We start from the raw sequence: 26,728 nt of genomic DNA on the forward strand, positions 1-26,728 counted from the left end.
TTTCTGATTTTTTTCAGGATAAAATTATTAAGTTATCTTCCTCATTTGAACCGGTTTTGTCCCCCCCCCCCATGACCGCTGAGATTGATTCTCAGCAATGTTCATTTAATTCCTTTGAAGAGCTTACTCTTGAGACTGCCACTAAACTACTTGTTCAAGTTAGTTCAGGGTCACCATTGGATCCAGTCCCCGCTAAGGTGACGGGCAATCTTGCCCGGTTTTAATCAGTCCTCTTCTTTCCATCTGGAACTCCTCGCTAAGCTCGTGTCAATTCCCCTTAGCTTGGAAACAGGCTATGCTGGTCCCTATTCTGAAAAAATCTGATGCGGATCCCTCACAATTCTGCAATTACCGCCCGATTTCCCTTCTTCCCAAACCAGCTAAGATCCTGGAAAAGGCAGCTCAGAGGCAACTGGCTTATTATCTAGAAGCTAACCAGCTGCTACGTGATTCCCAGTCGGGATTTAGAACCGGCTATAGTACGGAGACCGCTCTTCTAGAGGTATCGGAGACGATTCGTGAGTGTGTGGACAGGGGCGAGGAGGCAATGTTGGTCCTCCTCGACCTGTTCGCCACTTTCGATTCGGTGTCCCACGATATACTACTGGACCGCCTGCAGCAGTTGGGAATTGGAGGCATTGTACTGACCTGGATCAGATCGTTCCTTACAGGGCGGACGCAGAGGATATTTCTTTGGCCCTTTGAATCCGAGGATAAACCTCTTTTATGTGGAGTGCCTCAGGGTTCGGCCTTGAGCCCTCTTTTGTTCAATGTTTACCTAGGCACCCTAGCCAGGGTGGTTGAGTCGTGGGGGGTCAGAGTGATCTCTTACGCTGATGATACGCAGCTTGCGTTTTCTTTTAGAGATCACTCTGACACCCATTTTACCAACTTTCGCAACTGCCTTGGCAACATCTGCTCTTGGATGGCCTCTAACCATCTGGTTTTGAACACTGACAAAACTGAGGTTTTCTTTGTTAACCAAAAAACAGCACCTCCCGCTACTCTGTGGTGGCCTACAGTTCTGAATCCCCCTCCGATCCCAGTCCAGTCAGCTCGTAACCTGGGCTTCCTATTTGATAATACCATGTCTTGCAAGGCCCAGATCAATAAGGTTACATCTGCCTGCTTCGGCAAACTACGCATGATCAGGAAGATTTTTCCTTATCTCCCTTTGGACTCCCGTAAGACTAATGTCCATGCCCTGATCACGTCGCATCTAGATTATGCCAACAGTCTTTATGCTGGCGCCCCCTCTACCTTATTGAAAGGTTACAAGTTGTACAAAACGCAGCTGCAAGACTTATCGGAAATATCCCTTTCCGCCACTCAGTTGCAGCTTACCGGAATGAACTGCACTGGCTTTCCATCTCCCGCCGCATCCAGTTTATAGTTTTGATCCTTGCCTTCCGTGCTCTCAACGGACTAGGCCCGGTCTATTTGAGTAAAAGACTCAAACTATCCTTATCTGTCAGATCTTTGAGATCAAACAACCTACGTCTCCTGGTGGTACCTAGATTTCGCCGTGCCAGGAGCGGGGGCAGAACGTTTGGAGTGGCTGCTGCCAAGCTTTGGAACAGCCTCCCACTGGATCTTAGGTTCATTGAGTCGGAGCTAGTGTTCCGCCGCAAACTCAAGACCTGGCTGTTTACTACCTCTTAAAGCAGCTTTCCCTCTCTGTTGGCATGTAATCTGTAGCGCCGGGACACTCCCTCTGGGGGTAGCTGTGCGCTCTATAAGCTTCTCAAATAAATAAATAAATGTCACGCAAGCGAGAGCATATGCAGTGCATGCTCTGTTATAGGCTCGGTCAAAAAAGGAAGGTCAGTGTCCAGAATGTTGATAGATAATGCTATGAGTCTAGCCATGAGCTGTTACCAGGTAAGTGAGAATTCTCTCAATATAATGTGCATGGAATGTCATGGGGAAGCAGCCCCTACGACAAACATGCTTTAGGAGTAATATGAGAGCTAGGCAGCAGGATCTTTTGGAATGTAAACCTCTTCTGGCCGAAGGAATGGAGGGAGGTGACCCTGCACCGTGAGTAGAAGGGGCTTCACAAGGTACATACGTTATCAGGGTCCTTTCATAATTAGTAGATCAGGTCAATGTTATTTGTTATGTATTCCGGTACTTGTAGTTCTGTGTGTCCTTTTAGACATTCAAAGACAAACCAGGCGCTGGCAGTTCACAAGCAGCAGACACCATACCAAACGGTCCCCGACTGTCCAAATAGATGAATTCAAAACTGTTCCTATCACGACTGTTAAAAAAAAAAAAAAAAATTCTTTCCAACCTGAAAACTAAATCCATAATGGAGTGCAATCCCTCAGTCAAGGACTTGCAAAACCCCTTACATGGCTTATTCTTTCGTGCTCTTTTTTTGAAAGTATGTTTAAAGGCCACTGATGGATGTCATGTAGTAAAATATTTAAAAACTGTGGTTCCCGAGACTTGTGTTGACCCAGCATTCCTTGAGTGCCTCGTCTTCGCATACAATATTCTGTTAAGCACCCTCTTGTTCAGTGAAGTGAGCACTGTTGAGATTCGTTTGTGATTTGCATGCCGCAGGTTGTAGTTTTGGCAAGAATGAAACAGTCATTGGTTTTCTGAGGTTGGTAAAAAAGAGAACCTATTTTCATTGAGTAATATTTCTTATACATATATATTTTTTTAAATTAAGGGCTGTTATGAGGGTTAATAGGATTTGTGCGCAAATGCTCCCATTTTACATGTACACGTTAAAACTTGCCTTCTTTTTAAACTGTGACTTTCAGCACACGTTGCTTTCGTGCAATAATATACTCAAAGTGTTTTGCTTACAAATACATTTCTCCGTAGACCTATCCCAACACTGCACATCTTGTCCAAGGGCTAAGTACCTTAAGCATACTGCCCTTGTATTTTGTTGTCTGTTAGGAGACAACTCTTGATCGGTAGAATAAACACTGACATGAGCATCTGAACTCTGGCAAAGTGCGAATGGGTCCAGTTCTTATTATATAAACTGCCTCCAAGCTATTGTTCGAGAGAGGAGCATTTCCGTGGAATATCTTGGTCGTTCGCGTGTTTCTGACTTCCAGCCGTTCTGACTTTCATCACTACCCGGCGAGGGATGGTGCCTGTTCTACACCAGACTGGCTTCTGGGTGAATCACGAACACACAGGTAAATGGGGAGTTAGGCTTCTCCAAGGTATCTGGAAGAAACGCTTTCTCACTATGCTCTCTCGGATAGGTAGTGCTAGGTAGGAGTACTATTATATGTATTCACATAATCACTGCAATAATTATAATGGTTGAACTATTAATCTTTTTCACCATTCTTGTAATGCTGGATATAATGCTTTGTTTCCTTCTGCTAATAACTGCAGCACATGTATTTTACACAAGAATCAAATTGCTTCAGTACATTTTTGACATGCTAGTTTGTGGATTTCTTGTGTGTGCGCCTTTGGGTATGCCTGAGATAACAACAAAAGGGTACATCGGTTTCCACATTTTTCTTGAGAGAATTAGGTTTTCATGTTCTGAGAGTGCAGACACCATCTGGTACTCTGAGGTTTAGGGGTCCAGATGGTGCTAATTATGATTAGTGTAAAATATGTTGACACTTTTTATGAATCTGACTTTTTAACTCCACTATGATTATGAAATAGCACAAACAAAGAGGGCCCTAATTGGTAGATTGTCTTTTTATGATGTTTGAATGCAAACTGATTTTATTGCATTGTTTTTATGATTAATAAGACTCGAGAACTAATATGCTGTCATATGATTTGTGCCTTTATGGATATATTTGTATCCTAATAAAGATTTATTTTGAATTTAATTGAATTGGTGCACTGGAGGGGGTGCTGGCTTTAAGGGGGGGGGGGGGGGGGGCGGGCACTGCGTTTAGTAATAACGTATGACTGGAGAGATGAGGGGGACTTTTGCCCAGTGGTAGTGAGAGAATCCGAAGAGGCGGTCATGGGTTGTGAGTGTACCAAAAATGATTGTCGCACCGGGTGCCACCTGCGCTAAAGCCGGCTCTAGTGCTGGAGCACACGGTGTGACAGGCATTGTAATACAGCACACTGGTGTGCAGTGGCACGCACTGTGACAAGCTGTGACAACGGGAGGAAGCGAGGAAGGGAAGGAGGGAGGAAGCAACATGGGAGACGTGGAAAGAATATAGTACTTCAATCACCGCATGATCAGCTGAAGGACACGAATCCAAATAAAACCATCAATACTTACTCCATGCTCCAAATGCAAGAGGAGGAAGTGAAATCTGTGTGGGCTACCCAATAAGGAGGTAACAAATAAGAGTGCCAGTGGAGCCAACAAATGATAAGCAATGGGATGGGCTTTAAGCCCCTTTTTTGTAAACAAAATGACTAGCAAGTGAGAGCAAATGCGCTATCTCAGGTGAGACCTAAAAATGTACTTAAAGGTGATGAAAAGCAGCGAGACTCCCAAGACTTTCAATGCTGCTTGGTGCAAGCCACCTCTAATTCACCTTAAGATTAGCGATCAAAATAACGAGGCAGGCGCTGGCAACTGGATGGCGAAGAACAGGTTTATTTCTCCGGAGGAGAACACATCACATCAGGCACCGGGGCTATCGTCAGGAGGTGCTCTAACTGCATCTCTGTGGCATGGCCTTTTAAATGTTTTTTTGTCAGTTTATTACATGGTCAAGTATTCCTGGCATCAGTTTATTGCATAGTCAAACATCCTTGGAATCCCCGCCTCAAGCTAGTTCCCACACAGATCCAGCAGCAATCTTCCCTCCACCCAGATCTAACAGATGATCGCTATCTCGGAGCTGGACATTCCGACAGGATCTAAAACATGTGGGATCGGTCAGATCTAAGGGGTCGTGTCACTGAATAAATTCCGGCCCCTTTGTTGGTGAAGCAAGTTCTGTCGTATGTGGGTAATAAACTATGTCCACAGTGGTCGGTTAGTGCCTGGGACCGGATTGAGTGGCCAGGTGCAGGGAAGGAGGTCATCAAAGGGGCCTGCCCGTGCGCGGAGGATGAAAGGACAGGTGGGTTTGGTGCGGGAAGTGACTCCGGGGCATTGTCATGCTGACAAGGTTTTACGATCCTGGTACAAGTGTTCAGGCTTAGTCAGAACGCGGGGGATAATAGCGAGGTCGGGGTGACTCACAGGTGACCAGCAGAGCATAAAATGGCCGCGATGCCTAAAATGGTTACCACTTACGCTCTCGCAGAGGCCTTCGCTAAGCAAGATGGCGCTGGTAATGTTCATATTTGTCTTATTTTCTACAGTCCTCCCTTTGAACATAGTCCCACCAGCTTGCTAGTCTATCTCAATGTCCATAATGTCCTGTATCTCTCTATAGTTTATTATTCATCTTCGTGAGCTCAGTGTCCATAGTCTTAGGGTGCAAGTAGTTCAGGCAAATAGAACACAAAAGTGGTATACAATGTATCCCCAAACAACCACCACATATTATTAATATTGGAACCAAGAGGATCATCATTATTTTCCAGCCCCATTCTTTCAAAATGCCCCAAAACCAACTTCCAAGTGTCCAAGTCTCTGACTCCTGATGGATTTCTGTGTTCAATTGCCTTGAAAACAGAGGGTGAGTTGTCAGGGACGTAAGTACAGCAACTGGCTCCGATGATGCGGCATGCTCCTCCACGATCCGCTAGTACCACATCTAGAACAACTCGTTTCTATAAAGCCACCAGGCGAACCACCTGGAGCTCAGCTGTGTTGTTAGTGAGGATGCCAGCATTGACGTTCAAGGCTTTTTCAAATGCTTGAGTTAGGTGCCGGATGGCTCGGCTGTTTGCCATCGGACCCCATAGCGGGACGAGTCCTTTTGCCGCGTCGAGGAACTGTGATGTGGCGGAGTCTGCTTGTTCTGTGTCTTTGGAACGCCTTTCTCTGTGATGGTCTGCAGGAGATGTGTAGGTTGGAGGCAGAACAAAAGCGACATAGCACAAGCCCCCCCAGCCTTTTGGGAGCCAGGTGTAGGCATCGGTACTACAGATTAAGTACATGTTGGGTGATGCAACAAATGAAGGGGGGGTCGGCAGTGTTCAGAGTATTCGTTATTTGGCAAGAGCTGTGACCCACAAACTTAGTCCCATGGCCTTCGATGCAGAAAAGGCCTGAGACATTCACCACAGATAGGGCCACTGTCAGAGTTGTGGCAGTTCGTTTCTTTAGATAGGAAAAGGTATGTCTGGCGGGGTTGTTGTACACTTGCATTTCAAATCGTTCTTAGGCAGGAATGTTCTTTGGAAAGGTTGCATTTGAAGTCAGAGGGCAGAAAGGAGCGGATGTTCTTCCTGTTTTGTTCAGCCAGAACTCATTGTAAAATTGTTTGATTGTCCCATCGGATGTGGCGTTCTCTTTGTAGCTCTCTTGCAGGAGCATTAACCAGGCGAGGCAAGATCCATGAACAGAAAAGGGTGAAGGGATGAAAGGAATGGAATGTTCAGTGGCATGAGGTAGTAACCCACAGATCCAACAGTTCGTGGCATTTGCGGCAAGATTGTGTTGGTGCAATAATTGTACGAAAGAGTTATTCCAGAATTCTTTGCGGCGTTCTCGGAGGCATGGTGACAGTGACACCAGATAGTGTTCTTTCTTGGTGGTAGGTTGCATGGTAGGTGACATTGTCCTGTAAGCGGGAGCACTCTCTTCAATGATCCAGACTGTGACCATTAGTAAGAGACTGGCGAGAGATGCTGCTACAAGTGTTATTGTCTTTGTACTGTGCAATTTGGCAAGTTTGGAGTCGTCGCAGTGGTTATTCGGTCATCCGGGTTCTTCCATCACCTTCAAGAGGCTTGACGACTGGCAGGACCACATACTTTCATCTAGCGTTTCTCCTGGTAGCATTTGTAGTGTTAGCTACCGATCTGAGACTTTTGACTCAGTTAGTGGCCTGCTTGTCGGAGCACTCTTCTTTCGTCGATCTCAAATTGTACCCTTTCTTGGATGGTATCGTGGGTCGGGAAACTCTGCCATTTCAAGTGTCTGTTTGTGGGTAGTGGTCGATCCGTCGTCAGGAGCTCTTCTTGGACGTCCACTTCCTCGCAGGTTGTCGGCGTTGGGGAGATCTTCTTACAGTGATGTACATGCAGCCAATTTTGCTTTCCTTCCACTCGAAGAGCAGTTAGCCTGGTTATCAAGACTTGGCAGGGGCCCGTCCACCTGGGTTCCAGACTCTTCGACCTCTGAAAATTTCGCGTCAGCACAAAGTCCCCAGGCTTGATATCGTGTCCTGGGCCCCTGGATACGTCTGGTATGGCTTGCTGCACCTGTTGGTGGATAAGAGTTAGTTTGTTCGTTAATTTGTACAAATAGTCAGACATTAGTATGTCCGGGACATCATTATTGGAGGTTGGCTTTGGTGCCGCCCAATGTTCATAGGCCTGCCGAAGACTACTTCGTAAGGGGTCAGTCGGTGTTTGGTTGGGGTGGAGAGCATTGACAGCAATGCCAGTGGGAGGGCGTCGGGCCATTTCAACCCAGTCGTGGCAACTATTTTTGCTAGCTTCAGTTTTAGCCTGGCGTTGTCTTTCTACCAGGCCCGCTGACTGGGGTGGAAAACGGCACGGAACTTTTGCTTTACCCCCAACCCTTTCAGTATGTTCTGTGTAACTTCTGCTACGAAGTGGGGTCCATTGTCGCTCCATAAAATTCTACAAAGGCCATATCGGGGGAAAAACTCTTTCAGTAATACCTTCGCAGTAGCTAAGGTGATGTTGTCACGGGTGGGGTAGGCCTCCACCCATTTTCCAAAAGGTGCACACGATTACTAGTACGTATTTTAGACCATGGCACCTCTCTAGCTGGATGTAATCCATCTGGAGAACTTCGAAGGGGTGATCAGGGACTCCAAACCCTCCCCGTGGTACTACGCTCCCTTTCCCTGGGTTGTGTTGCGGGCATACTATGCTTTGCTGTACTAGGCGTTTTGCTAATTATGCTATCTTGCTGTTATGCCATACTCTGGTTATCAGTTCGGTCATGGGGGCAGATCCTATGTGTGCTGGTAAATATGCCATGGTCAATATGGGGATCAGATAGGCATTAGGTAGCAGCCATTTGTTTCGTTCTTTTGTCCTCCAGCAGCCTTCCTCGTTTCTCAGTCCCACCCGAGCCCATTCAGTCAGTTCGTCCTGTGTGCCTGTCGTTTGTATGTCCCTTGCAGTCGTTCTAGCGTCAGTCCATTGTTCTGCTTGTGACCTGGTCACGTACATTCGTGTCGTGGTTCTGTCCTGGGCAGTGGTTCGGGAAGTAATGTCGGCTAATGCGTTTCCCTGTCCAATGTGGTCGGTCACTTTCCTATGTGCCTGACATTTAATCACTGCTAGCTGCTTGGGGAGGAGGACTGCTTCTGTCAATGCAGAGACTAGATCTCCATGTAGGATGGGTGTGCCGTGTGAAGTCCGGAACCCTCTCTCTCTCCACAGGAGCCCAAAATGGTGAACTACCCCGAAGGCGTACTGTCTGTCGGTGTATATTTTTACTGTCGTACCAGCTGCTAAAATACATGCTCGTGTGAGGGCAATGAGCTCTGCTGCTTGGGCGGATCGTTTGGCGATGCGGGCTGTCTCTAGGAAGGTTCGGGCTCTGGTGACGGCATATGCAGCTGAGGTGGTGCCATCGGTAAGTTTGATGCACAAGCCGTCTACCCATAGTTCCCCATCTGGCTCTGGAAAGGCAGTGTCTCGGAGATCTACTCTACTCTACTCTTTGTTTGTTCGTTGGTGAGGGTCACAGTCATGCAGTGGAGTCACACCAGGGTCATTTTCGGGTAGGGGTAACAATGCGGCTGGATTGAGAGTGGTGCATCGCTTCAGGGTGATGTGTGGTGCTAGCAGGGTCAACTCGTAACCTGTCAGTCGCGCGCTAGTCAAGTGTTGGGTTATGGTCTGGTTTAGTAGCGTGTCGACTGCATGGGGCACTAATACAGGGATTGGATTGGAGAGCACTATTCCTTCACTCTGGCGTATGGATACTGCTGCAGCTGCCACAGCGCGCAAGCACGCTGGGAACGCTCTAGCTACTAGGTCGAGGGTGGCAGAGAAATATGCACAAGGGCGATGTTTGTGACCAATTGATTGCGCTAAGACGGACAATGCACATCCCTCCCTTTCATGTGTGTAGAGGAAGAATGGTTTAGAGTACTCTGGGGTTCCTGGAACAGGTGCTGAACAAAGGGCATCTCGCAATTCTTTGAATGCTGACTGGCATTCGGGTGTCCAGGGGAAAGGTGAGGGGGTGTCTTTGGCTAGGAGGGAGAGAAAGGGTTTGACAATGAGGCTAAAGTTCGGTAACCACTGTCGGCAGAAGGAGGTGAGGCCTATCAGAGAGCGGACTTGCTTCTGATTTTTGGGAACGGGAGTGTCTAGAATTGCCTGGATCCTGTCGGGTGTGAGTTTCCTCCCTTCTTTCGATAAGAGGTGACCTAAATAGTCAAGTCAATGAATTTATATAGCGCGCTACATACCCAGAGGGTCTCAAGGCGCTTGAGGAGGGGTGGGGAATTATTTGTCAAATATCCACGTTTTAAGTTGCTTTCTGAATGCTAGGTGGTTCTGGGTAAGGCGAAGGTAAGTGGGAAGTGAGTTCCAGGTTTTAGCTGCCAGGTTGGAGAAGGATCTACCTCCCATGGTGGTTTTGTTGATGCGAGGTACAGTGGCAAGGGCTTGGTTGGATGATCGTAGCTGGCGGGAGGGGGTGTAGAAGGACAGTCGTGTGTTGAGGCATTCTGGTCCGATTTCGTAGAGTGCTTTGTGTGCGTGGGTTAGGAGCCGGAAAGTGATCCTCTTATTGACGGGAAGCCAGTGGAGCTTTTTCAGGTGACCAGAGATATGTTCTTTACGCGGGATGTCTAATATGAGCCTGGCTGAGGCGTTTTGGATTCGTTGGAGTTTTTTCTGGAGTTTAGCGGTTGTACCAGCGTAGAGGGTGTTTCCATAGTCCATTCGGCTCGTGACCAGAGCGTGGGTGACCGTTTTCCTAGTTTCGGTGGGGATCCAACGAAATGTTTTTTTGAGCATGCGAAGAATGTTGAAGCAGGATGAACAGACGGCGTTGACTTGTCTGTGCATCGAAAGTGAGGAATCCAGGATGACGCCCAGGTTCCGTGCGTGGTCTGTCGGGATGGGTGCTTTTCCAAGGGCTTCTGGCCACCAAGAGTCTTCCCATGCAGAAGGAGAGGTACCTAAGATGAGGACTTCTGTTTTATCTGAGTTCAGTTTCAGACTGCTGTGTTTCATCCATTCGGCTACTTCTTTCATTCCTTCGTGTAGGTTAGTTTTGGCGGTGCTAGGGTCATTGGTGAGTGATAGGATCAGTTGAGTGTCATCTGCGTAGGAGATGATGTTGAGGTTGTGATGGCGGGCGATGGCCGCGAGGGGGCTCATGTATACGTTGAAAAGGGTGGGGCTGAGTGAAGATCCTTGTGGTACGCCGCAGATGACTTCAGTGGCCTCTGACTTGAATGGTGGAAGGCGGACTCTCTGGGTTCTTCCTGTGAGGAACGAGGTGATCCAGTCTAGTGCTTTTCCTTGGATTCCGATGTTTCTGAGGCGCTGTAGAAGGGTGCTATGGCAGACTGTGTCGAAGGCTGCGGAGAGGTCGAGGAGGATGAGGGCGACTGTGTCTCCATTGTCCAGTAGAGTTCGAATGTCGTCTGTTGCAGCGATGAGGGCGGTCTCAGTGCTGTGTTTTGCTCGGAAGCCGGACTGTGAGGAGTCAAGGGATTTGTTGGCTTCGAGGAAGGCGGCGAGCTGGTTGTTGACAGCTTTCTCGATGACTTTGGCCCGGAATGGAAGGAGCGAGATGGGGCGGTAGTTTTTGAGTTCGGTGGGGCCCGCTGTGGGTTTTTTCAGAAGGGCGCTGAGTTCAGCGTGTTTCCAGCTTTCCGGGAAGGTGGCGGAGTTGAAGGAGCAGTTGATGACGTCTCGGAGGTGCGGTGCTATGATGGAGTCTGCTTTGTTGAAGATGTGGTGAGGTCATGGGTCTGTGGGGGATCCTGAGTGGATGGAGTTCATCAGGCGGATGGTGTCCTCAGTGGAGATTGGGTTCCAGTCATTAAGGATGTTCGAGGGGGGTGAAGGTTCAGCAGATGGTTGGGTGGGTTGGTCTCCGGGTTGGTTGTCAAAGCTGTTGTGGATGTCTGCAATTTTGTTGTGGAAGAATGAGGCTAGGGAGTCGCAGAGGGCTTGAGAGGGGGTGATGTCGTTAGAGTTGGCCGAGGGATTGGTAAATTCCTTGACGATGTTGAAAAGTTCCTTGCTGTTGTGGGCGTTGTTATCTAGTCGGTCCTTGAAGGCGGTTTTCTTGGCCTTTCTGATCAGTTGGTGGTGTGTGCGGGTGGCCTTTTTGAAGGCGTCCTTGGTGCTGGTGGTTGGGTCTTTTTTCCAGGCCTTCTCAAGGGAGCGGAAGAGTTTCTTGGATTTCTTAAGATCGTCGTTGAACCAGGAGGCCTTCTTGCTGCCAAGTTTGCTTTGTCGTTTTTTCAGTGGTGCAAGGATGTCGGCGCTGTTGGATAACCATAGGGCGAGGTTGGTGGCGGCTTGGTTGGGGTTAGAGGAGTGGGCTGGGGGGTTTAGAAGAAGCAATGAGGAGATCTGGTCGCTGGAGATTTTGTTCCAGTTTCTTTGCAGAGTTGGTTGGGGGTGGTTGTTGGGTTTGGGCTTGTTGTAGGTAAAGTGAACGCAGCTGTGGTCAGTCCAGAGGAGAGCCGTAGTGTGGCTGAAGGAGACATGATTGCTGGAGGTGAAGATAGGGTCGAGTGTGTGACCTGCGATGTGGGTGGGGGAAGTGACCAGTTGTTTAAGTCCAAGGTTGGCGAGGTTGTCCAAAAGGGTGGTGGAGTTGTGGTCGTTGTTCTTTTCAAGGTGGAAATTAAGGTCTCCCAGAAGGATGTACTCTTTGGAGGAGAGCGCGTGTGGAGTGATGAAGTCCGTGATGTCCTCACTAAATTGTGCGCGGGGTCCTGGAGGTCTGTAAAGGAGGGTGCCTCTGAGTGTGGTCTTGGGGTCGATGTGGATCTGGAAGTGAAGGTGTTCGGAGTTGGCGAGATTGGTGTCCGAGCTGGTTGAGATGTGGATGGATTTCTTATGGACGATAGCGATGCCTCCTCCTATGTGGCCGGTACGGTCCTTGCGTATGATTTTATAATCATCTGGAATGGCAATGGTGATGTCTGGGGCGGAGCAGGCGTTCATCCATGTTTGTTAGGAAGGCGACGTCCGGAGAGATGGTGTCTAGTAGATTCCAGAGGTCGATGGCGTGCCTGTGGACCGACCTGGTGTTGAGCAAGATGCATTGTAGGAGGTTGGGGTCGAGAATCTGTGGTGTGATCGTAGCGGAGTTGTAGTCGGTGCCGATGAATTTGCATGAGTAGCATGAGAAAGGTCCATGGGTGTGTCCAGGAGCGGCTTGGACGCAGTTAGGGAAGCGGCCGGGGTTAAGGGCTAGGAGGGTGGTGGCATCGTAGGTAATGCGGGAGGGCTGGGCAATGCGAGGACCAGGGAGTCAGGCGCTGGGCGCGGTCCAGGCGCGGACGGGCGTAGACGGGCTTACCTTTGGCGCGAATTGGGCGCGATCGCTGCGCGTAAACGCTGCACGCGGGAGCTACTGTCATATATGGATAGTGGAGGGGGAGGGGCGAGGGCGGCTCAGCTGGGAGGCGGGGCGGGCTACACAAGACGACAACAACAAACAAAATGGCAGCGGAGGGGGAGCACAGCAGAGCGCTTGGGGAAAACGCGCAAACACAGTTAAAGTAACGATGGTAAATCAAAAGTGCATTAAAAGCAAAGCGGCAACTAAAGCAGAGCTGCAGGTATTAATAATAATGAGGCAATATTGACAATAAGCGCTGCCCAACGATACCAATTGTCGCCAGGGACACTGGGAGCGACCACTCCGGCCAAAAGCGAAGAGCGAGTCACAGCGCTTCCAGGTAAGGGAGCGCTGTTTCTAGTCTGTGGGAGGGCGGCTCAGCTGGGAGGCGGGGCGGGCTACACAAGACGACAACAACAAACAAAATGGCAGCGGAGGGGGGAGCACAGCAGAGCGCTTGGGGAAAACGCGCAAACACAGTTAAAGTAACGATGGTAAATCAAAAGTGCATTAAAAGCAAAGCGGCAACTAAAGCAGAGCTGCAGGTAATAATAATGAGGAATTTCTTTCGAGAAACTTTGTGGCCATTTTCTGCGAGGAAGCGTAGGAGTTAGATGGTGGCTGTAACTGCTAGTGGAGTGGTGTCTGCTGCTAGGAGGATATCGTCTGCATACTGTATCCACACCACCCCGTCTGGTAATTGAACGGCATCTAACTGTCTTTTGAGCGCCTGGCTATAGATGCTCGGGCTCTCGATGTACCCCTGGGGTGCTCGACAAAATCTATACGAGCGGGATCTTAGAGTGTATCCGAAAAGATAACTACTGTCTTGGTGAATGGGTATGGAGAAGAAATAACGGTGAAAGTGGTAGCAGTTGACGGAATTAGGGTCAGGATGGTGGTGATGTCAGAAACTACTGGGTACTGTGGTGCTACTATTTTGTTTATCTCCCGCAGGTCGATGATGAAGCGGTAGGCTTTTCCATCTCCCTCTCCCTGTCTCTTTATGATCGGTAAAATAGGACTATTACAAACATTGCTCAATACCTTTTCTACCACTCCTGCCTCTACGAGCGACTGAATGATTTCGGTCAAGGCTTTCTCGCCCTCTGGCGATCATCTTATACTGGGGTATTTTCTGTAAGGTTGCGTCTTGTCGTATTGTCACGTGTACTGGGTCAATCATCATTCGTCCTACGTCCGAATCAGCCCCAGACCACAGATGCGAGGTTAAAGTGTCTAGTAGGGATGTGTCTGTCTCAGAAATGGGATACATGTGTTGGGATGGATTATTTCTCGGGTGTTGGTGATTGTCATATAAGATGACTCGTACTCCGTCCGGCGAACATCTGATAGTCGCCCGGAAATGCTTCAGTAGAGCGAGACCCATAATGGCTTCTGGAGTGTTGGAGGAGAGAAGGAACGTTGTGTCGATAACATTGTTTTCAAGTTTGAAGGGGATCGGTCTGGACAAAGGGTTGGTGGAGGGCGTACCGTCAAATCCTATTGAAGTTATATGTGAGCCAGACAAGGGTGCCCTTGGAATCAGTCGTTTGGATAGCGCACTACGTGTGGCTCCTGTGTCTACCAAAAATGGCGGCTCTGTGCCCAGGACCTTTGCGGTAACATAAGGGCCTTGCTGATCAACATAGAGCTCGACTGGATCCCTCCCTTGCCCCTGGCTGTCCTATGCAAAGTCATACATGTTGTCGTAATCTGTCTGTTGACACTGGTTCTGTCTAGGGAGGTCAAATGCGTTCACTCTTCCTGGCCTTCCTTCGCTAGCTTCACTTGCGTACCCTCTCCCACGCCCTCTTCCTCTCTGTTCATTTGTCATTTCCCTTATCCCTCTGCCCCTACTAGCTCCTGATAAGGCTGGGCATTGGGATTTCCAGTGTCCGTATTCTTTGCAAAATGCGCATTGATCCTGTCCTAAGTCCTGGCGCCGTACATATGGTGTCAATGAGTAATTTCTAGGAGGCTGTACTCGAGCGACATTCTGTTGGTATCCTCCTTTATATTGTTCTCTTCCTGTATTCACCCCTTGGAGTTGCGCTATCATTACCCTTTCTTTCAAATCTTTCTGCTTCTTTTCTGTAGCTCTATCAATTTAATTTTTCTGGTGTTCATAGTACTGGGCCATCTGGAGGATGGCCGCTGGTTTAGAGGCTGCCCAACTACTTTCGCTAGTTTGTAATATATGTGATACCTCCGGCAGCAGTCCTTTGACGTAATTTTGCACGAATAAGTGGTGTCCGGTCGCAGTGGACATGTCCTGTCCACTGTAATCGGAGAACACTGCTTCGAATCTCGAGAAATACTATGAGACATCCTCTTGTGGTTTCTGGCGGCACGCTGTTACTATGGACCAGTCTATCTTTGACACTGGTTCTGTGTCAAAAATATCTTGATATCTCAATAGGTCTTGGACAAAGGTCCGCACTACCTGCCCTTCGCTGCCTGCAAAGAGGGAATATGGGAATAGTTTCTTCGTCCCCTTCCAGCGCCCGTTTGTCCTCTCACTCAAAAAATGCGGCGTTCCTGTAAGGTCCCAGTCAGGACCGCAGGTCACTCGAGAGAGGTCCGTTCGGAACCAGTGAAGTTCAGTTGATCGGCCTCCAGACGAGGGTCTCTTTCAGGCTGGTGCACTTCCCGATCATTTAGATGTTCACTCCATCGTTAGGACCTCTCTCACTGGACCCAAGTGTCGCTGATGGGCCCTGACGTTGGTGCGCCAATTGATGAAAAGCAGCGAGACTCCCAAGACTTTCTATGCCGCTTGGTGCAAACCACCTCTAATTCACCTTAAGATTAGCGATCAAAAAAACGAGGCAGGCGCTGGAACTGGATGGCGAAGAACAGGTTTATTTTTCCAGAGGAGAACACATCACATCAGACACCGGGGCTATCGTCGGGAGGTGCTCTAACTGCATTTCTGTGGCATGGCCTTTTACATGTTTTTTCGTCAGTTTATTACATGGTCAAACATTCCTGGCATCAGTTTATTGCATAGTCAAACATCCTTGCAATCCCCGCCTCAAGCCAGTTCCCAAACAAACACAGCAGCAATCTTCCCTCCACCCAGATCTAATAGATGATCGCTATCTCGCAGCTGGACATTCCGGCAGGATCTAAAACATGTGGGATCGGTCAGATCTAAGGGGTCGTGTCACTGATTAAATTCCGGCCCCTTTGTTGGTGAAGCAAGTTCTGTCGTATGTGGGTAATAAACTATGTCCACAGGGGTTGGTTAGTGCCTGGGACCGGATTGAGTGACCAGGTGCAGGGAAGGAGGTTATCAAAGGGTCCTGCCCGTGTGTGGAGGATGAAAGCACTTGTTTGGTGCGGGAAGTGACTCCGGGGCATTGTCATTCTGACAAGTTTTTACGACCCTTGTACAAGTGTTCAGGCTTAGAGCGCGGGGGAGAATAGCGTGGTCGGGGTGACTCACAGGTGACCAGCAGAGCATGAAATGGTTGCCGCTTACGCGCTCGCAGAGGCCTTCGCTAAGCAAGATGGCGCTGGCAATGTTCACATTTGTCGTTTTATTTTCTACAAAGGGAGTTTTGCCTCCACCCACGGGCAATATTTTCTTTCACTTCATCCTATTGGCAGATTAGTCTGTCATTCTACCTCCTATGACAGGGTTGTTCAAACTGGGATGCCAGGTTCTTGCCAAAAGAAGTATTATGCTGCAAACTGCTTTTCTTTCAGTTGGAAAAAACGATTGGCGGTAAGCCGCTCTGTAAATAGCCATCACTAACATCTTTTGTCATTTATATTCTGGATGGGGGTGGGAGGGGTTGTCAAAGGGGAATGGACTCTAAATCCCTACAACCATTACTGTGCATACTTTTACAGGTAGTAAGGTCTACCTGACCAGAACAGTAAGTTTGGCAATCATGCATTTGATTCTGTTTTTAAAATGGTAATAGAACTTGACTGCAATGCTTAAATAAAGCTATACCAATTTAAACATTGTCAATGTAATAGAATAATTGTGACCATTTTTTTTTGTGGGGGGGCGATTTAGTTTTTTTCGTCACGGGGGTGGGTGCGTCATTTAAAAGTTTGAAGACCAAAGTCCCATGAAGTGCTTACATTGCAATGCACGGATGACTATTTTACATCTCAGACGCACATTGAATTTTCATCCATTGTTATCCATCTTATATGTGTATTGCATAGAGAAATAATTCTTTAATACTTCAGCAGACCTTCTTGTTAATGTTTTAGTCTGGACTTAAAATGCAAGATGCAGGTATTTGCTTTTCCAGTGCTTCATTTAAACTTGTTTACCTTACCATGTGAGGTTGTTTTTGTTAATAATACCACGTACCAAATATTTTAATACTAGTCCCATGTGGTTGTTCAACCAATTAACGAAATAAAGTGTGCAATGTTTTTTCTGTTCAAACGCCTGATGCATATTGAGAAAATACCAGATTTTCATTTTCTTTCAGTGAAGCGCTTCAGAGAACCAAAGCATGAGAGGCGTCCGTGGAGAATATGGTGAGTGATGAAATATTCATGATGTTTCCTAGAATGCATTGAATTGCTTGATGATCAGCAGCTACTAAGTGAGAGAATGAATAACCATTTGCTAAGGTGATGTAAATGAAACCCTTCTAATGGAGTCTGATGTCTGGGTATGGAAGACTGGAAACAGACAATGTTTGTCGTGATTTCCCTTGATACTGTGGGAATAAACACAACACCGAGTGGAAATGAACGCTGTTTTCCCCTCTGCTAATGTGTCCCTGTCTTCTCGGCTTCTGAAGGAATTGAATCGTCTGATCCTCAGACATGTCCAGTTGAGCCATCGCTGTCACAGCTCAGTAAGCTGAAACCATGTAGAGGGTAAATGTTACTAATCAGAATACAGAGCTGGTGAGCAACAGCCAAAGTGCCCTGTTAATGATATTTCATTAAACATTAAATGTGCTCAATTCGTGCAGATAAATTCTCCACACTCTGGGAATAAATATATTCAGATAGAAGAAATGAGGTACTTAGGTGATGTTTAAGATCTGGGGTGATGTCTGACTCGATTGCTGTGTGTCCAGAGACCACGGTTATGAACCAGGTTTATCCATCACTAAGCGTGCGGTTTGATGGCTTCCTTGTACCTCAATAACCATATCTGGTGAGCCTGGGAATTCTTGGAATCGTGAACTGAAATTGTAGGAAGCGAAAATAACTTGACATTCGTTCAGAGTGGCTGTTAGTGCAGGAAAGATGCATTGATCGCGAGGCATAGAGTGAGACATGCTTTACCTTGCTGGATATGCATTGAGACAGCTAATCAGTAGTACAAAAGGTGGTTTGCAGCGTACACAGCATGAGGATCATCCCGCTCACTTCTACTTTTCCAAAAATACACGCCTCCATTGGCATTCATGCCAGAGTGCCATCCTGTTGGGTTCCTTATGTTTGAAGATAATCTCTGAATCCACTGCTGACTGAACAGTGTATCGGAGGCAAGATCACAAAATGGCTGGGCCATATGTCCTAGTGAATGAATGAAAATGTACTTTCTTTGAATGAGTCTGAAAGAGAAATGCTGCTACTATCGAGTCTGCACAACGACATGCATTTTTTTTTGTTTATTTCATTTTTGTATGGCCAAAGAGAAGAGTTTTTGCTTCCCATGAACCTTATTCCATTAAGAAGAAAAAAAAGTTTGAATAATCTTTGGTGTAGATTATTTGCTGTAAAGTTAAGTGCTATAGTTAGCAGTAACCTTCAGTTGACCATATTCTGAAAAAGCCTACAGCTGATGCACAGCAGTCAGTTAGTGGAACAGGCGAGTCATAGTAATGGTGAGTGTGGACTGCTATAATGTAGTATTTTACAGGGCTATCAAAATAGCTCGGTGAAAGGTTAATGACTGCAAAATTATGCAGAACAAGACCATGCAACAGCGGCATTAAACACACTCTGCTGGATCCCAGGAATTCGAGAAATACATTTGCAATCATTTGCATATACCTGAAGGTTGTTCAGTTGGTGCCCTCGGCCAATAAATCTATGGAATTTCCAGATCAGAAAAACTCCAGAAGAGAAACTTTAAACAAGCATTGATCTGATCTGTGGCATGTTGAAGAAATGTAGAGAAGGGGTGTCTGATCTTGTATTTGATTGGACTCTACTTCCTCCGACCTCAGCTTTCGTGGCATTGTGTTTCTTTTTTTCATCATGGAGTTCTACAGTAGTTCCAAGGTCACATCTACAGTGATTTACAAAACTCCTTAATAAAGTACAGACTGACTTTGGAAGTGTGGTAAGAGCGTGATGGCTGCCAGACAAGCACATAGAGTTCTGTAGTGTATTTCCTCTTTTTACAGAACAAATAATTGGTGCGCTGTGAGCTTAAAATTTCTCTGAGCTATCTCCGTTGTGGCATTTTCTGGACCATCTCCTTATAGAATACATTCTCACTAAATTGCTAAGAACGTGCCATAACATTAAAGGAGGTGGAATTTAAATCATCAAAAATGTACACGTTGGGATTGTTTAAAAACTAGAAATATGATAGATCAGATACTGTACATTTAAAAATGGCAATAGAGTGAGTTTCATTTTCCAGAGGATTAGAATTTAAGGCTGTAAAATGGTAGCACCAGTGTCTCTTCGGCATTTTTACTTGCAAACATTCAGAACCTGCCAAAATGGGGCTCTTGAAATTTGCTGAGGAGGCGCATTGATGTTGCAAAAAAAAAGTCAGTAAGATGAACGGCCATTCACACAGACTGACAACCTAACAAATGTGTGCACTCTTCTGAAACCTGTGCAACGAAAAATTGTTGGAAAATGTTCCCAAGAAATGTTTAATAGATTGTTTTATGATATATAAATATGTTGCATTTGTAGCCCCTGATTAAGCCCAAACCACTTCCAAATGGTCTTGCTGTAAACGCACATGGCTCTTCATGTTAGTCCAAGGCTCTTGGGTCCTCATGTAAAAAAATATATATATATATTGTCGGCCAAAGTGCATTGCATTCAAAGATCACTAAAATGAGGCTTTTGGGGTTCTCTAACAGGATTTATTTTAAGCACTTTCTGCAAAAAGTCCCGTATTAAGCATCTCTCCCTATCGGGAGCTTCCCCTTAAATTCAGGGAGGTGCTGTGAATCCTCTGTGCAAGTAATTAGGGCTCCATTATAAGCAATGAGGTCTATTCACTGTCATATTCCTACATTCACAAGGGCTGATACCGCTAGTATCCGTACTTAAGATAATTAGGAACAGTCTATTAGGAGTATGCCCCTTAAGAAATTGTGGAAAAACAGGATCTGTGTTTTTGCATGTTATTCCTCATTTGCTGAACTTTTTTACACCAGTAGATTTTGCCTCCTTTGAGCAGGTGGAACCTGTTGGAGCTGAAAAATGTCTTGAGTTTCTTGTACTTCCTCATGCAGGTGGTAATCGGGATTCCAGACATCTGGTAATGAGGCCTTACATGTAGGAACACTTCCCTGGCCACCTATGGCAGGGGATTGTTTTCCAAGAATTCAGATAAAAAAATTCTTTCTGTACCTGTGTTTAAGAAATCACCGAATCGAAGACTCTACGTTAATGAAGGTTTTAGGGATTTATTACGGCCTACCCCATGGAAAGACATCGTCCTCCCTACTGCTCCAGGTTTGAAGACCTTGTAATGAGTCCAGAATATTTTGCCTAGGATACTGCAAAGTACTCAGCACAGAAATCTGTGTCTGGAATAGAACAAGCTCACTACGAACGCATGGTGCCACTAGTCTTGTGCCATGGAAGGAAGGAGCACCAGACTCTGTCTCTGGACTTTCTCAAAAACCAACCCAATCAGGAACTTTCTTCATCTGTAGCCCTCCATGCAGACCCGAGCACCATTGTGTCAACAAGATCCTATCTTTCTGCATCCAAGAACAGACAGCAGCACCCCTAGCTGCTGTCACTCATACTTCCAGGATGCAGATGAATGGTTATCTGGTTGGTCTTGACAGAAGAGAAACACCCAATTGTCTGATCTTGGCACCCCTAGAACTTCCAGCATCACCTTGAAAGACTGCACCTATCACTCGATGTCATTGAATCTGGTATCTGCAGCACCATAACCTATGTTTTGTACTTCTGGATCTGCACAGACCCCCAACCATTTGTCTTCACCATCTGTCAAGCATTGCCAGGGACCCATTAAATCATCAGCAGTACCCAGGACTCTGCAATGAAGCACTAGATGCCAATCAAGACCTATGGTCTTGAAATCTGTTGTCAGGATTGTGGTCGGATATCCTGGTTGTGTGCCAGTGTCCAAGTGGCACCAGTCTTCCTAAAGCTTGCACTCTGGCATCAGCATCCAAGAATCTACACACCAATGATCGACCCTGCAGCAGCTTCCAGGTAGCACCCAGGGTTTCTCCTTGGGGCAGCTGCCTAAAGCCACCAGGTCTTGCATAGGAGGCCCTCAGTCACTGCACTCTAGATGCACACGAATCTTTGGCCAATCCCTACCTCCCGTTACCCCATGCTATAATTACTTGCAGGCCCCCAAGCTGCTTATTCTGTCTATTGAAGAATCTTGTACATCTGCTGCTTGAGATGAACACGCCCATAGCTGTCGGATGCCCCCTTATTGTGTGACGCTTTCAGCCGGTGTTTTGTTTTTTGCACACAGCACTGTGCATGCTGGGATTTGAGGCCATATTTACACCGCTTAAGGTAGAACTTCAAGTCCCAGAGTGTAAACTACTTTTTCACACTACGATAAAGGTAGGAGAATCCAAATGTGAATATTATTTTGCTGATTACTCTAAATAATTCTAAGAGCTGCCATCCTTTGTATTTTTTTTGATAAATTACTTTTGAGACACGTTCCTCGTGTGAAATGTTAGTTGCTATGGAAAAGTGACTAAGCGCTGTGTTTTGACCTGCTCTTGTAACTGCTCTTGCTTTCACAGGTTCCTAGACACTTCCAAGCAAGCCATAGGAATGCTGTTCATCCACTTTGCTAACGTCTATTTATCGGAGCTCACCGTAGGAGACCCTTGTTCCCTGTAAGTTTTAAACTTTTGTTTGTCAAACACCTTAATACAATTCAGTGAAACTTTTTAAGTTTGTTGCAGATTAGAGATCAAAGGGTAAAATTAAGTAAAGGGGGGAGAGAGAGAGAGCATATACAGAATCTTGCAATACACCGGTTGTGGTTTAAAAAACAGAAATGTACCAGATGAACGTCATGGGATGAAGGCCTGTACATCTTTCCTTCCTAGTATTTCTTCCATCCTTTAACTCGAACAGGTTAATTCATATGGACAACACAACCACAATGTATTCTGTAGATAAACAGTGGCACTAGGACGAGGGTCCTCTTTCTAGAGGTGTATGCAGTCGGGTACTTGCTCCTACCGAGAAGTTATCCATTCAAGCTGTGCACCTCCCAGGTCTTCAGAGCTGGAAGCAGATATTCCATTAAGAATCGAGAATGGGAACTAAATGGCAATGTAGGGTGGAGTAGGGAGGCTTCTGTCAGTAGAAACCTGCAACAAGGGCACAGATGTAAGAGGCGGCTCCCTCTTAACTATATGTTAATCTGGGGGGGTAGGAGGTGAAGGTAACCCATCCAGAGAAGCAAAGGGCCGGGAAATAGCTTGGGGAAACTCCACCCTAGTTTCGATGGGGCCCTCCGTCCCCTCTCCTCTGACCTACTACAAAGAATGCTTAGAGTAGAATGTTTTTGGGGAGAGGGTGGCCCTACAGTTCATATCTGCTGGCTTGGCTCACCGTCCAACTCTCTGCATTAAGAACCACTAGATTGAAACAAACACACACTGGAATACAGTGTGGCATCATCCATATGTCATAGGTGCTCCACCCAGGTTCTCTACTTACAGAAGTAATATAGGGGCACATGAATCAAGCAAAGGAATTGCGATTCCTTAATAGCGATTTATTAAGGAATCGCTATTAAGGAATCTCAATTCCTTATGCATGCAGGTATCGTAGAAATAATAGCGATTCCTATACATTCCCTATTGGCGAATCGCAAATTGCGATTCGCTAATAATGAATGCTTTCCCCTTCTTTTTTATGGTCCTAGAGGCCCATAGGAATGAATGGGAAAGCATTCACAATTTGCGATTACCATTTAGGTAATCTGAAATTGCGAAAGCAATTTAAGGGTGCAAGGGGGCCAAAAGCCCACCCTGATGCACCCCCAAAAATGGTATTTGTGTGCATATGGCGCATACGCATGCCCCTGTGTATGTGTCACATGGCACTTAGAAAAATGCAATTTTGTGCATTTTTCGAAGGAAATGCAAATAACCATCAACTTTAAGTTGATGGTAATTTGCGATTCCTTAATGCAAAGTTTCATTCTGAGAATGCTTCTTGCATTGCATTTAGGGAGTCGCAAATTGAGATTCCTAACTGCATTTGCAAATTTAGATTCCTAACTGCATTTGCAAAATCAGTAATCGCAAAAACTGCGATTTACCTATTTTGCGAATGCCTTTGGCTTGATACATCTCATAAGGCTATTTCTGCTAATCGTCCCGTTTGCGACCGGTAAATAGCTTGATGCATGTGACCCATAGTACGTTTTAGATAGTTGTTCGGAGTATTTATATAAGAGTTCGAGTATTTAAACCTTTATATAAGAGTTTGAGTGTAAGTAGAACAAAACAAAAAAAGATCACAAACTGGAAGCAAGTTTAAGAACGGAAATGTAATTTCCATGTAATCCCAGCATTAGATGCGATTAACATTCAAAGCATTGATGAGTTCTTACGAAATACTTATTGGTAGTGCTCATTTGTGTATGAAGCAAGATGGGGAAATGGGGTAGTGATAGTGAATAAGCAAGTGGGGGACAGGGTAAAGGTGTTTGTGACACAATATACAATACACAATATGTACAGATAGACCTTCACAGCCTGATAGCGGTCAATAAGTTCCTACACATACATTGCTCATAGGTACATTACAAATTAATACATTTAGTACTATGAGCATGTGGGAGTTTGGTAGGACGGTCTACGTTTCGACCCCAGTGACGAGGAGGGTGAGTGGTGGCCTCACAGCGGGTCTTCATCAGGACAAAGGAGCACTTGAGTAATTAAGGAAGACGGAGACTGTTCAATTCCTGGTCGGGCTCTCACGGGGCTCCTAGCTTATTGAGTAAAGAAAAGAAAACAACTGGGGAACAAATCTCCAGTTGTAGAAATAGGTCAATCAAAGGACGAGTCTCCTTCGTGCGGCTAGTTGCTCATAAGAAGGGCCCATAAACAAAACATTCATGCATCACATGGCTGGGCGATCAATCTGGTTGCATGGGACTGACAAATCAGGTTAAAAATATGGAAGAGGCCGTTGTTCCATCTTGTCCTCCCGAGCAGGCAACAAGTAAAAGGAATTTTATCACTGCCACCACTATCAGTCCTCTAGAGTCCGTTACAGAAATCACCCTCATTATGTGCCCCTTTGATGACAGAGCCCCGCCCCAGGTCTCACTCCTTGTTGCAAAGACTCCTCCTGTGTACCTGCATCACTCGTGGTCACCCTGAGGGAAAGGCCAAAAAGGTACAGTTTGTTATTGGTATTTTGAGGCCGGAGCATATGCTCCAGCGCTGTGCAGGGGAATCTTTTACCTATCCCAGCAGATGGAACCTTATCCATGAGTTCAGACCCCTGCTGGTCCCATCCCCATAAACTATAGTGAAATTGGTCACATGGTGTCAGAGGACCTCTTAATGTGAGCAACTACTCGGTGTGCAGGGAATAAAGAGTACTGCAGTGCCGTTTTGTGTTAATACTCTAATTCTGCGTCTCAGTGTAGTACAGATGCCTGATGTATAGAGGCGGCTACCACCACTGGTCTTCCCGTGATGAAGTGAAACCGCTAACCTGATTTCATTGAATTTGCTGAAGCACAGCTATTGTTGACCTGGCAGAGTAGCGGGTGCTGACTAGTCCACTCTTATTTGTGACTCCTCATCCACACTTTCAAGGCTCTACATAACATTTGCCCAGTATACCTCAACAATTGTATCTACTTTCACAAACCTTCAAGACACTTCCACTTGTCTGGACTTCTACTTGCACAGATGCCACACATAGAGAAAACCAGATCTGACAATCAAGCCTTCTCCTACGTCACTCTTAAAGTGTGGAACGACCTGGTGCTACACTAAAGATCCTTCTCCTCACTCCTTGACTTCCATAAGAAGCTGAAAACCTGGCTTTTCGAGTAGTCTCTCTAGGCGCTATGTTTGGTTAGACTCCTTCTAAGCCCCCAGGTTACCCTTCCAGGTGGTAGTTCTCTGCAAATCTACATAACATAACAATGAGGCATGTTAACGCTCATTACTGACGGCTGTTGGCCAACAAATAACAGCTTCAATGGAAAAATCTGCCCTAAGACATAAACGTTAAGAGAATCTAGCTCAAATCGGGTATCTCACATACCAGATTATGATGATGTATGATGAAGCGATATGTTTCAGGGAGGACCTGCCTTGGCGGTTCGGGCATGACTGTTCCTATTAAAGCAGGGTCAAGACTGATTTGCATATGGCTTAGTCCAAATTGAGGTGGCAGGGTGTGCAAAATAACGATGGACTGGGATGCGGTCAGAGTAACTACCAGTGGCTTAGATTAATTCAAGCATTCTATGCATCACTTTTTTGTATACTTCAATATCTACATCTGCCCATTGTGACTGACCTCGTGACAAAACCGACACCTGTAGCTGCTGATTTGGTGCTCCAAAGCTGACCCGCCCTCCCCTCTCGTCTGTTTTTGTTTTGTATGCTCACCTGTGATACCTTACTGTGCTCCGTTGTTTTGAACCTAGGCTTGTGCTGTAGAAGCCTACATACATAAAGATATTACATTCGGTGATCAAAGAAAATACATATGACCCTAAAATTATTATATGCAGCAAAACTCGTGGTCAGACATTCTTCTTTTGAAAGCATTGAAATTAATCCATTACCATTTGTTTATACCAGAAATAAACAGTAGCTGATAATGCATTACTAATTTCAAGAATTGTGGACAAATTTGATAACCATTTCGTAGGGGAAAGCAGGGGAGTATGCTTTAAACCTTTTTGTCACAAGCCTACAGACTTTCACAACTGCATCCCCATCCCCAACCGGTCCTGGCCGCCTTCCAAGTAGTGCTAAAGTGCTGTGCCTACATTTTTCTAAGAAGCCCACTGGCACTGCTGCTGAATATTTGTGTTGCCAAATACCACAACAGTCTAGTCTGTTTCACCTTATGCCTCTCATCAGCCAGTGTTTCTGTATCACTTTCGTAGGTTCCTTTCTTCCACTGCCATGAGTTTCCATCTCTTTGCTTCTCCTCCCTTCCACCCCCTTTTTTCTGCTTTCTTTCTTTCTTGTTCTGAGTCAGTCTGATGATTAAAAATGAGCCTGGTCCCAAAAAAAGTGTTGATGAGCCCCCACTTGCAACCATCAGCTTGCATTAGGCACTGCTCAAGTTTCGTTATCTTTAGTATCACAGTTAAACTCTCTGGCCCTAACTCCAAACATTTTCATACAAACCCCCTCTTACGATGTCTAAAACTCCCAACTTTGTCCCCCTTAGAATGCTGCTCGCTGTTTAGTGCTGAATGGCACTGGTGAGATGAGTGTGTCGCAGTGAATAGCATTGTAGTGAAATGATCTGAAATTGTATTTCTGCAGCACTTACTACCCCTGACGAGGCGTTGAAGCACTTTACAGCGAGCAGCATTCTACTCCTACACCCAGCATCAGTGGCTAGTCTATTGATTACTTGGATTTGTCCGCTGCTATCAAGGAAACTATTAAATGAATCTACTCTAGGTTCTTTGGTTCTATGAGTTTATATGTGATCATTAGTGGGGGTATGCTGGAAGCAACCCGTTGATGGAAAGAGATGCTAGGTTGCATGGTTATGGTTTCTGAGATAGACGTAAATGGTGGTAGGCACACTGGTGGGGGTACTAGCCAGTAACATCACCTCATAAAAGCAATGGGGGATATTTGATAGTGTTTCTTTGAAAACAGAAAAAATTCTGCCAGAAAAAGCATGTGAAGGGTCCCTTATATTGATCATTTTTCATCTACATTTTTTCAA

At 46.1% G+C, this 26,728-nt stretch overlaps 1 protein-coding gene across 1 annotated transcript in view; it reads left to right on the forward strand.

Annotated features, from left to right (window-relative positions):
• The window catches only part of STIMATE (STIM activating enhancer), a 136,693-nt gene that overhangs the window by 59,646 nt on the left and 50,319 nt on the right, over window positions 1–26,728 (forward strand). Inside the window, exons 2-3 of the mRNA XM_086939187.1 lie at window positions 17,083–17,131; window positions 21,562–21,657. Of these exons, the coding sequence (XP_086795313.1) occupies window positions 17,083–17,131; window positions 21,562–21,657 (145 nt within the window). The remainder of the gene's footprint in view (window positions 1–17,082; window positions 17,132–21,561; window positions 21,658–26,728) is intronic.

Source organism: Lissotriton vulgaris, chromosome 9 (genome assembly GCF_964263255.1).
Source record: "Lissotriton vulgaris chromosome 9, aLisVul1.2, whole genome shotgun sequence".
Taxonomy (NCBI): Eukaryota; Metazoa; Chordata; class Amphibia; order Caudata; family Salamandridae; genus Lissotriton; species Lissotriton vulgaris.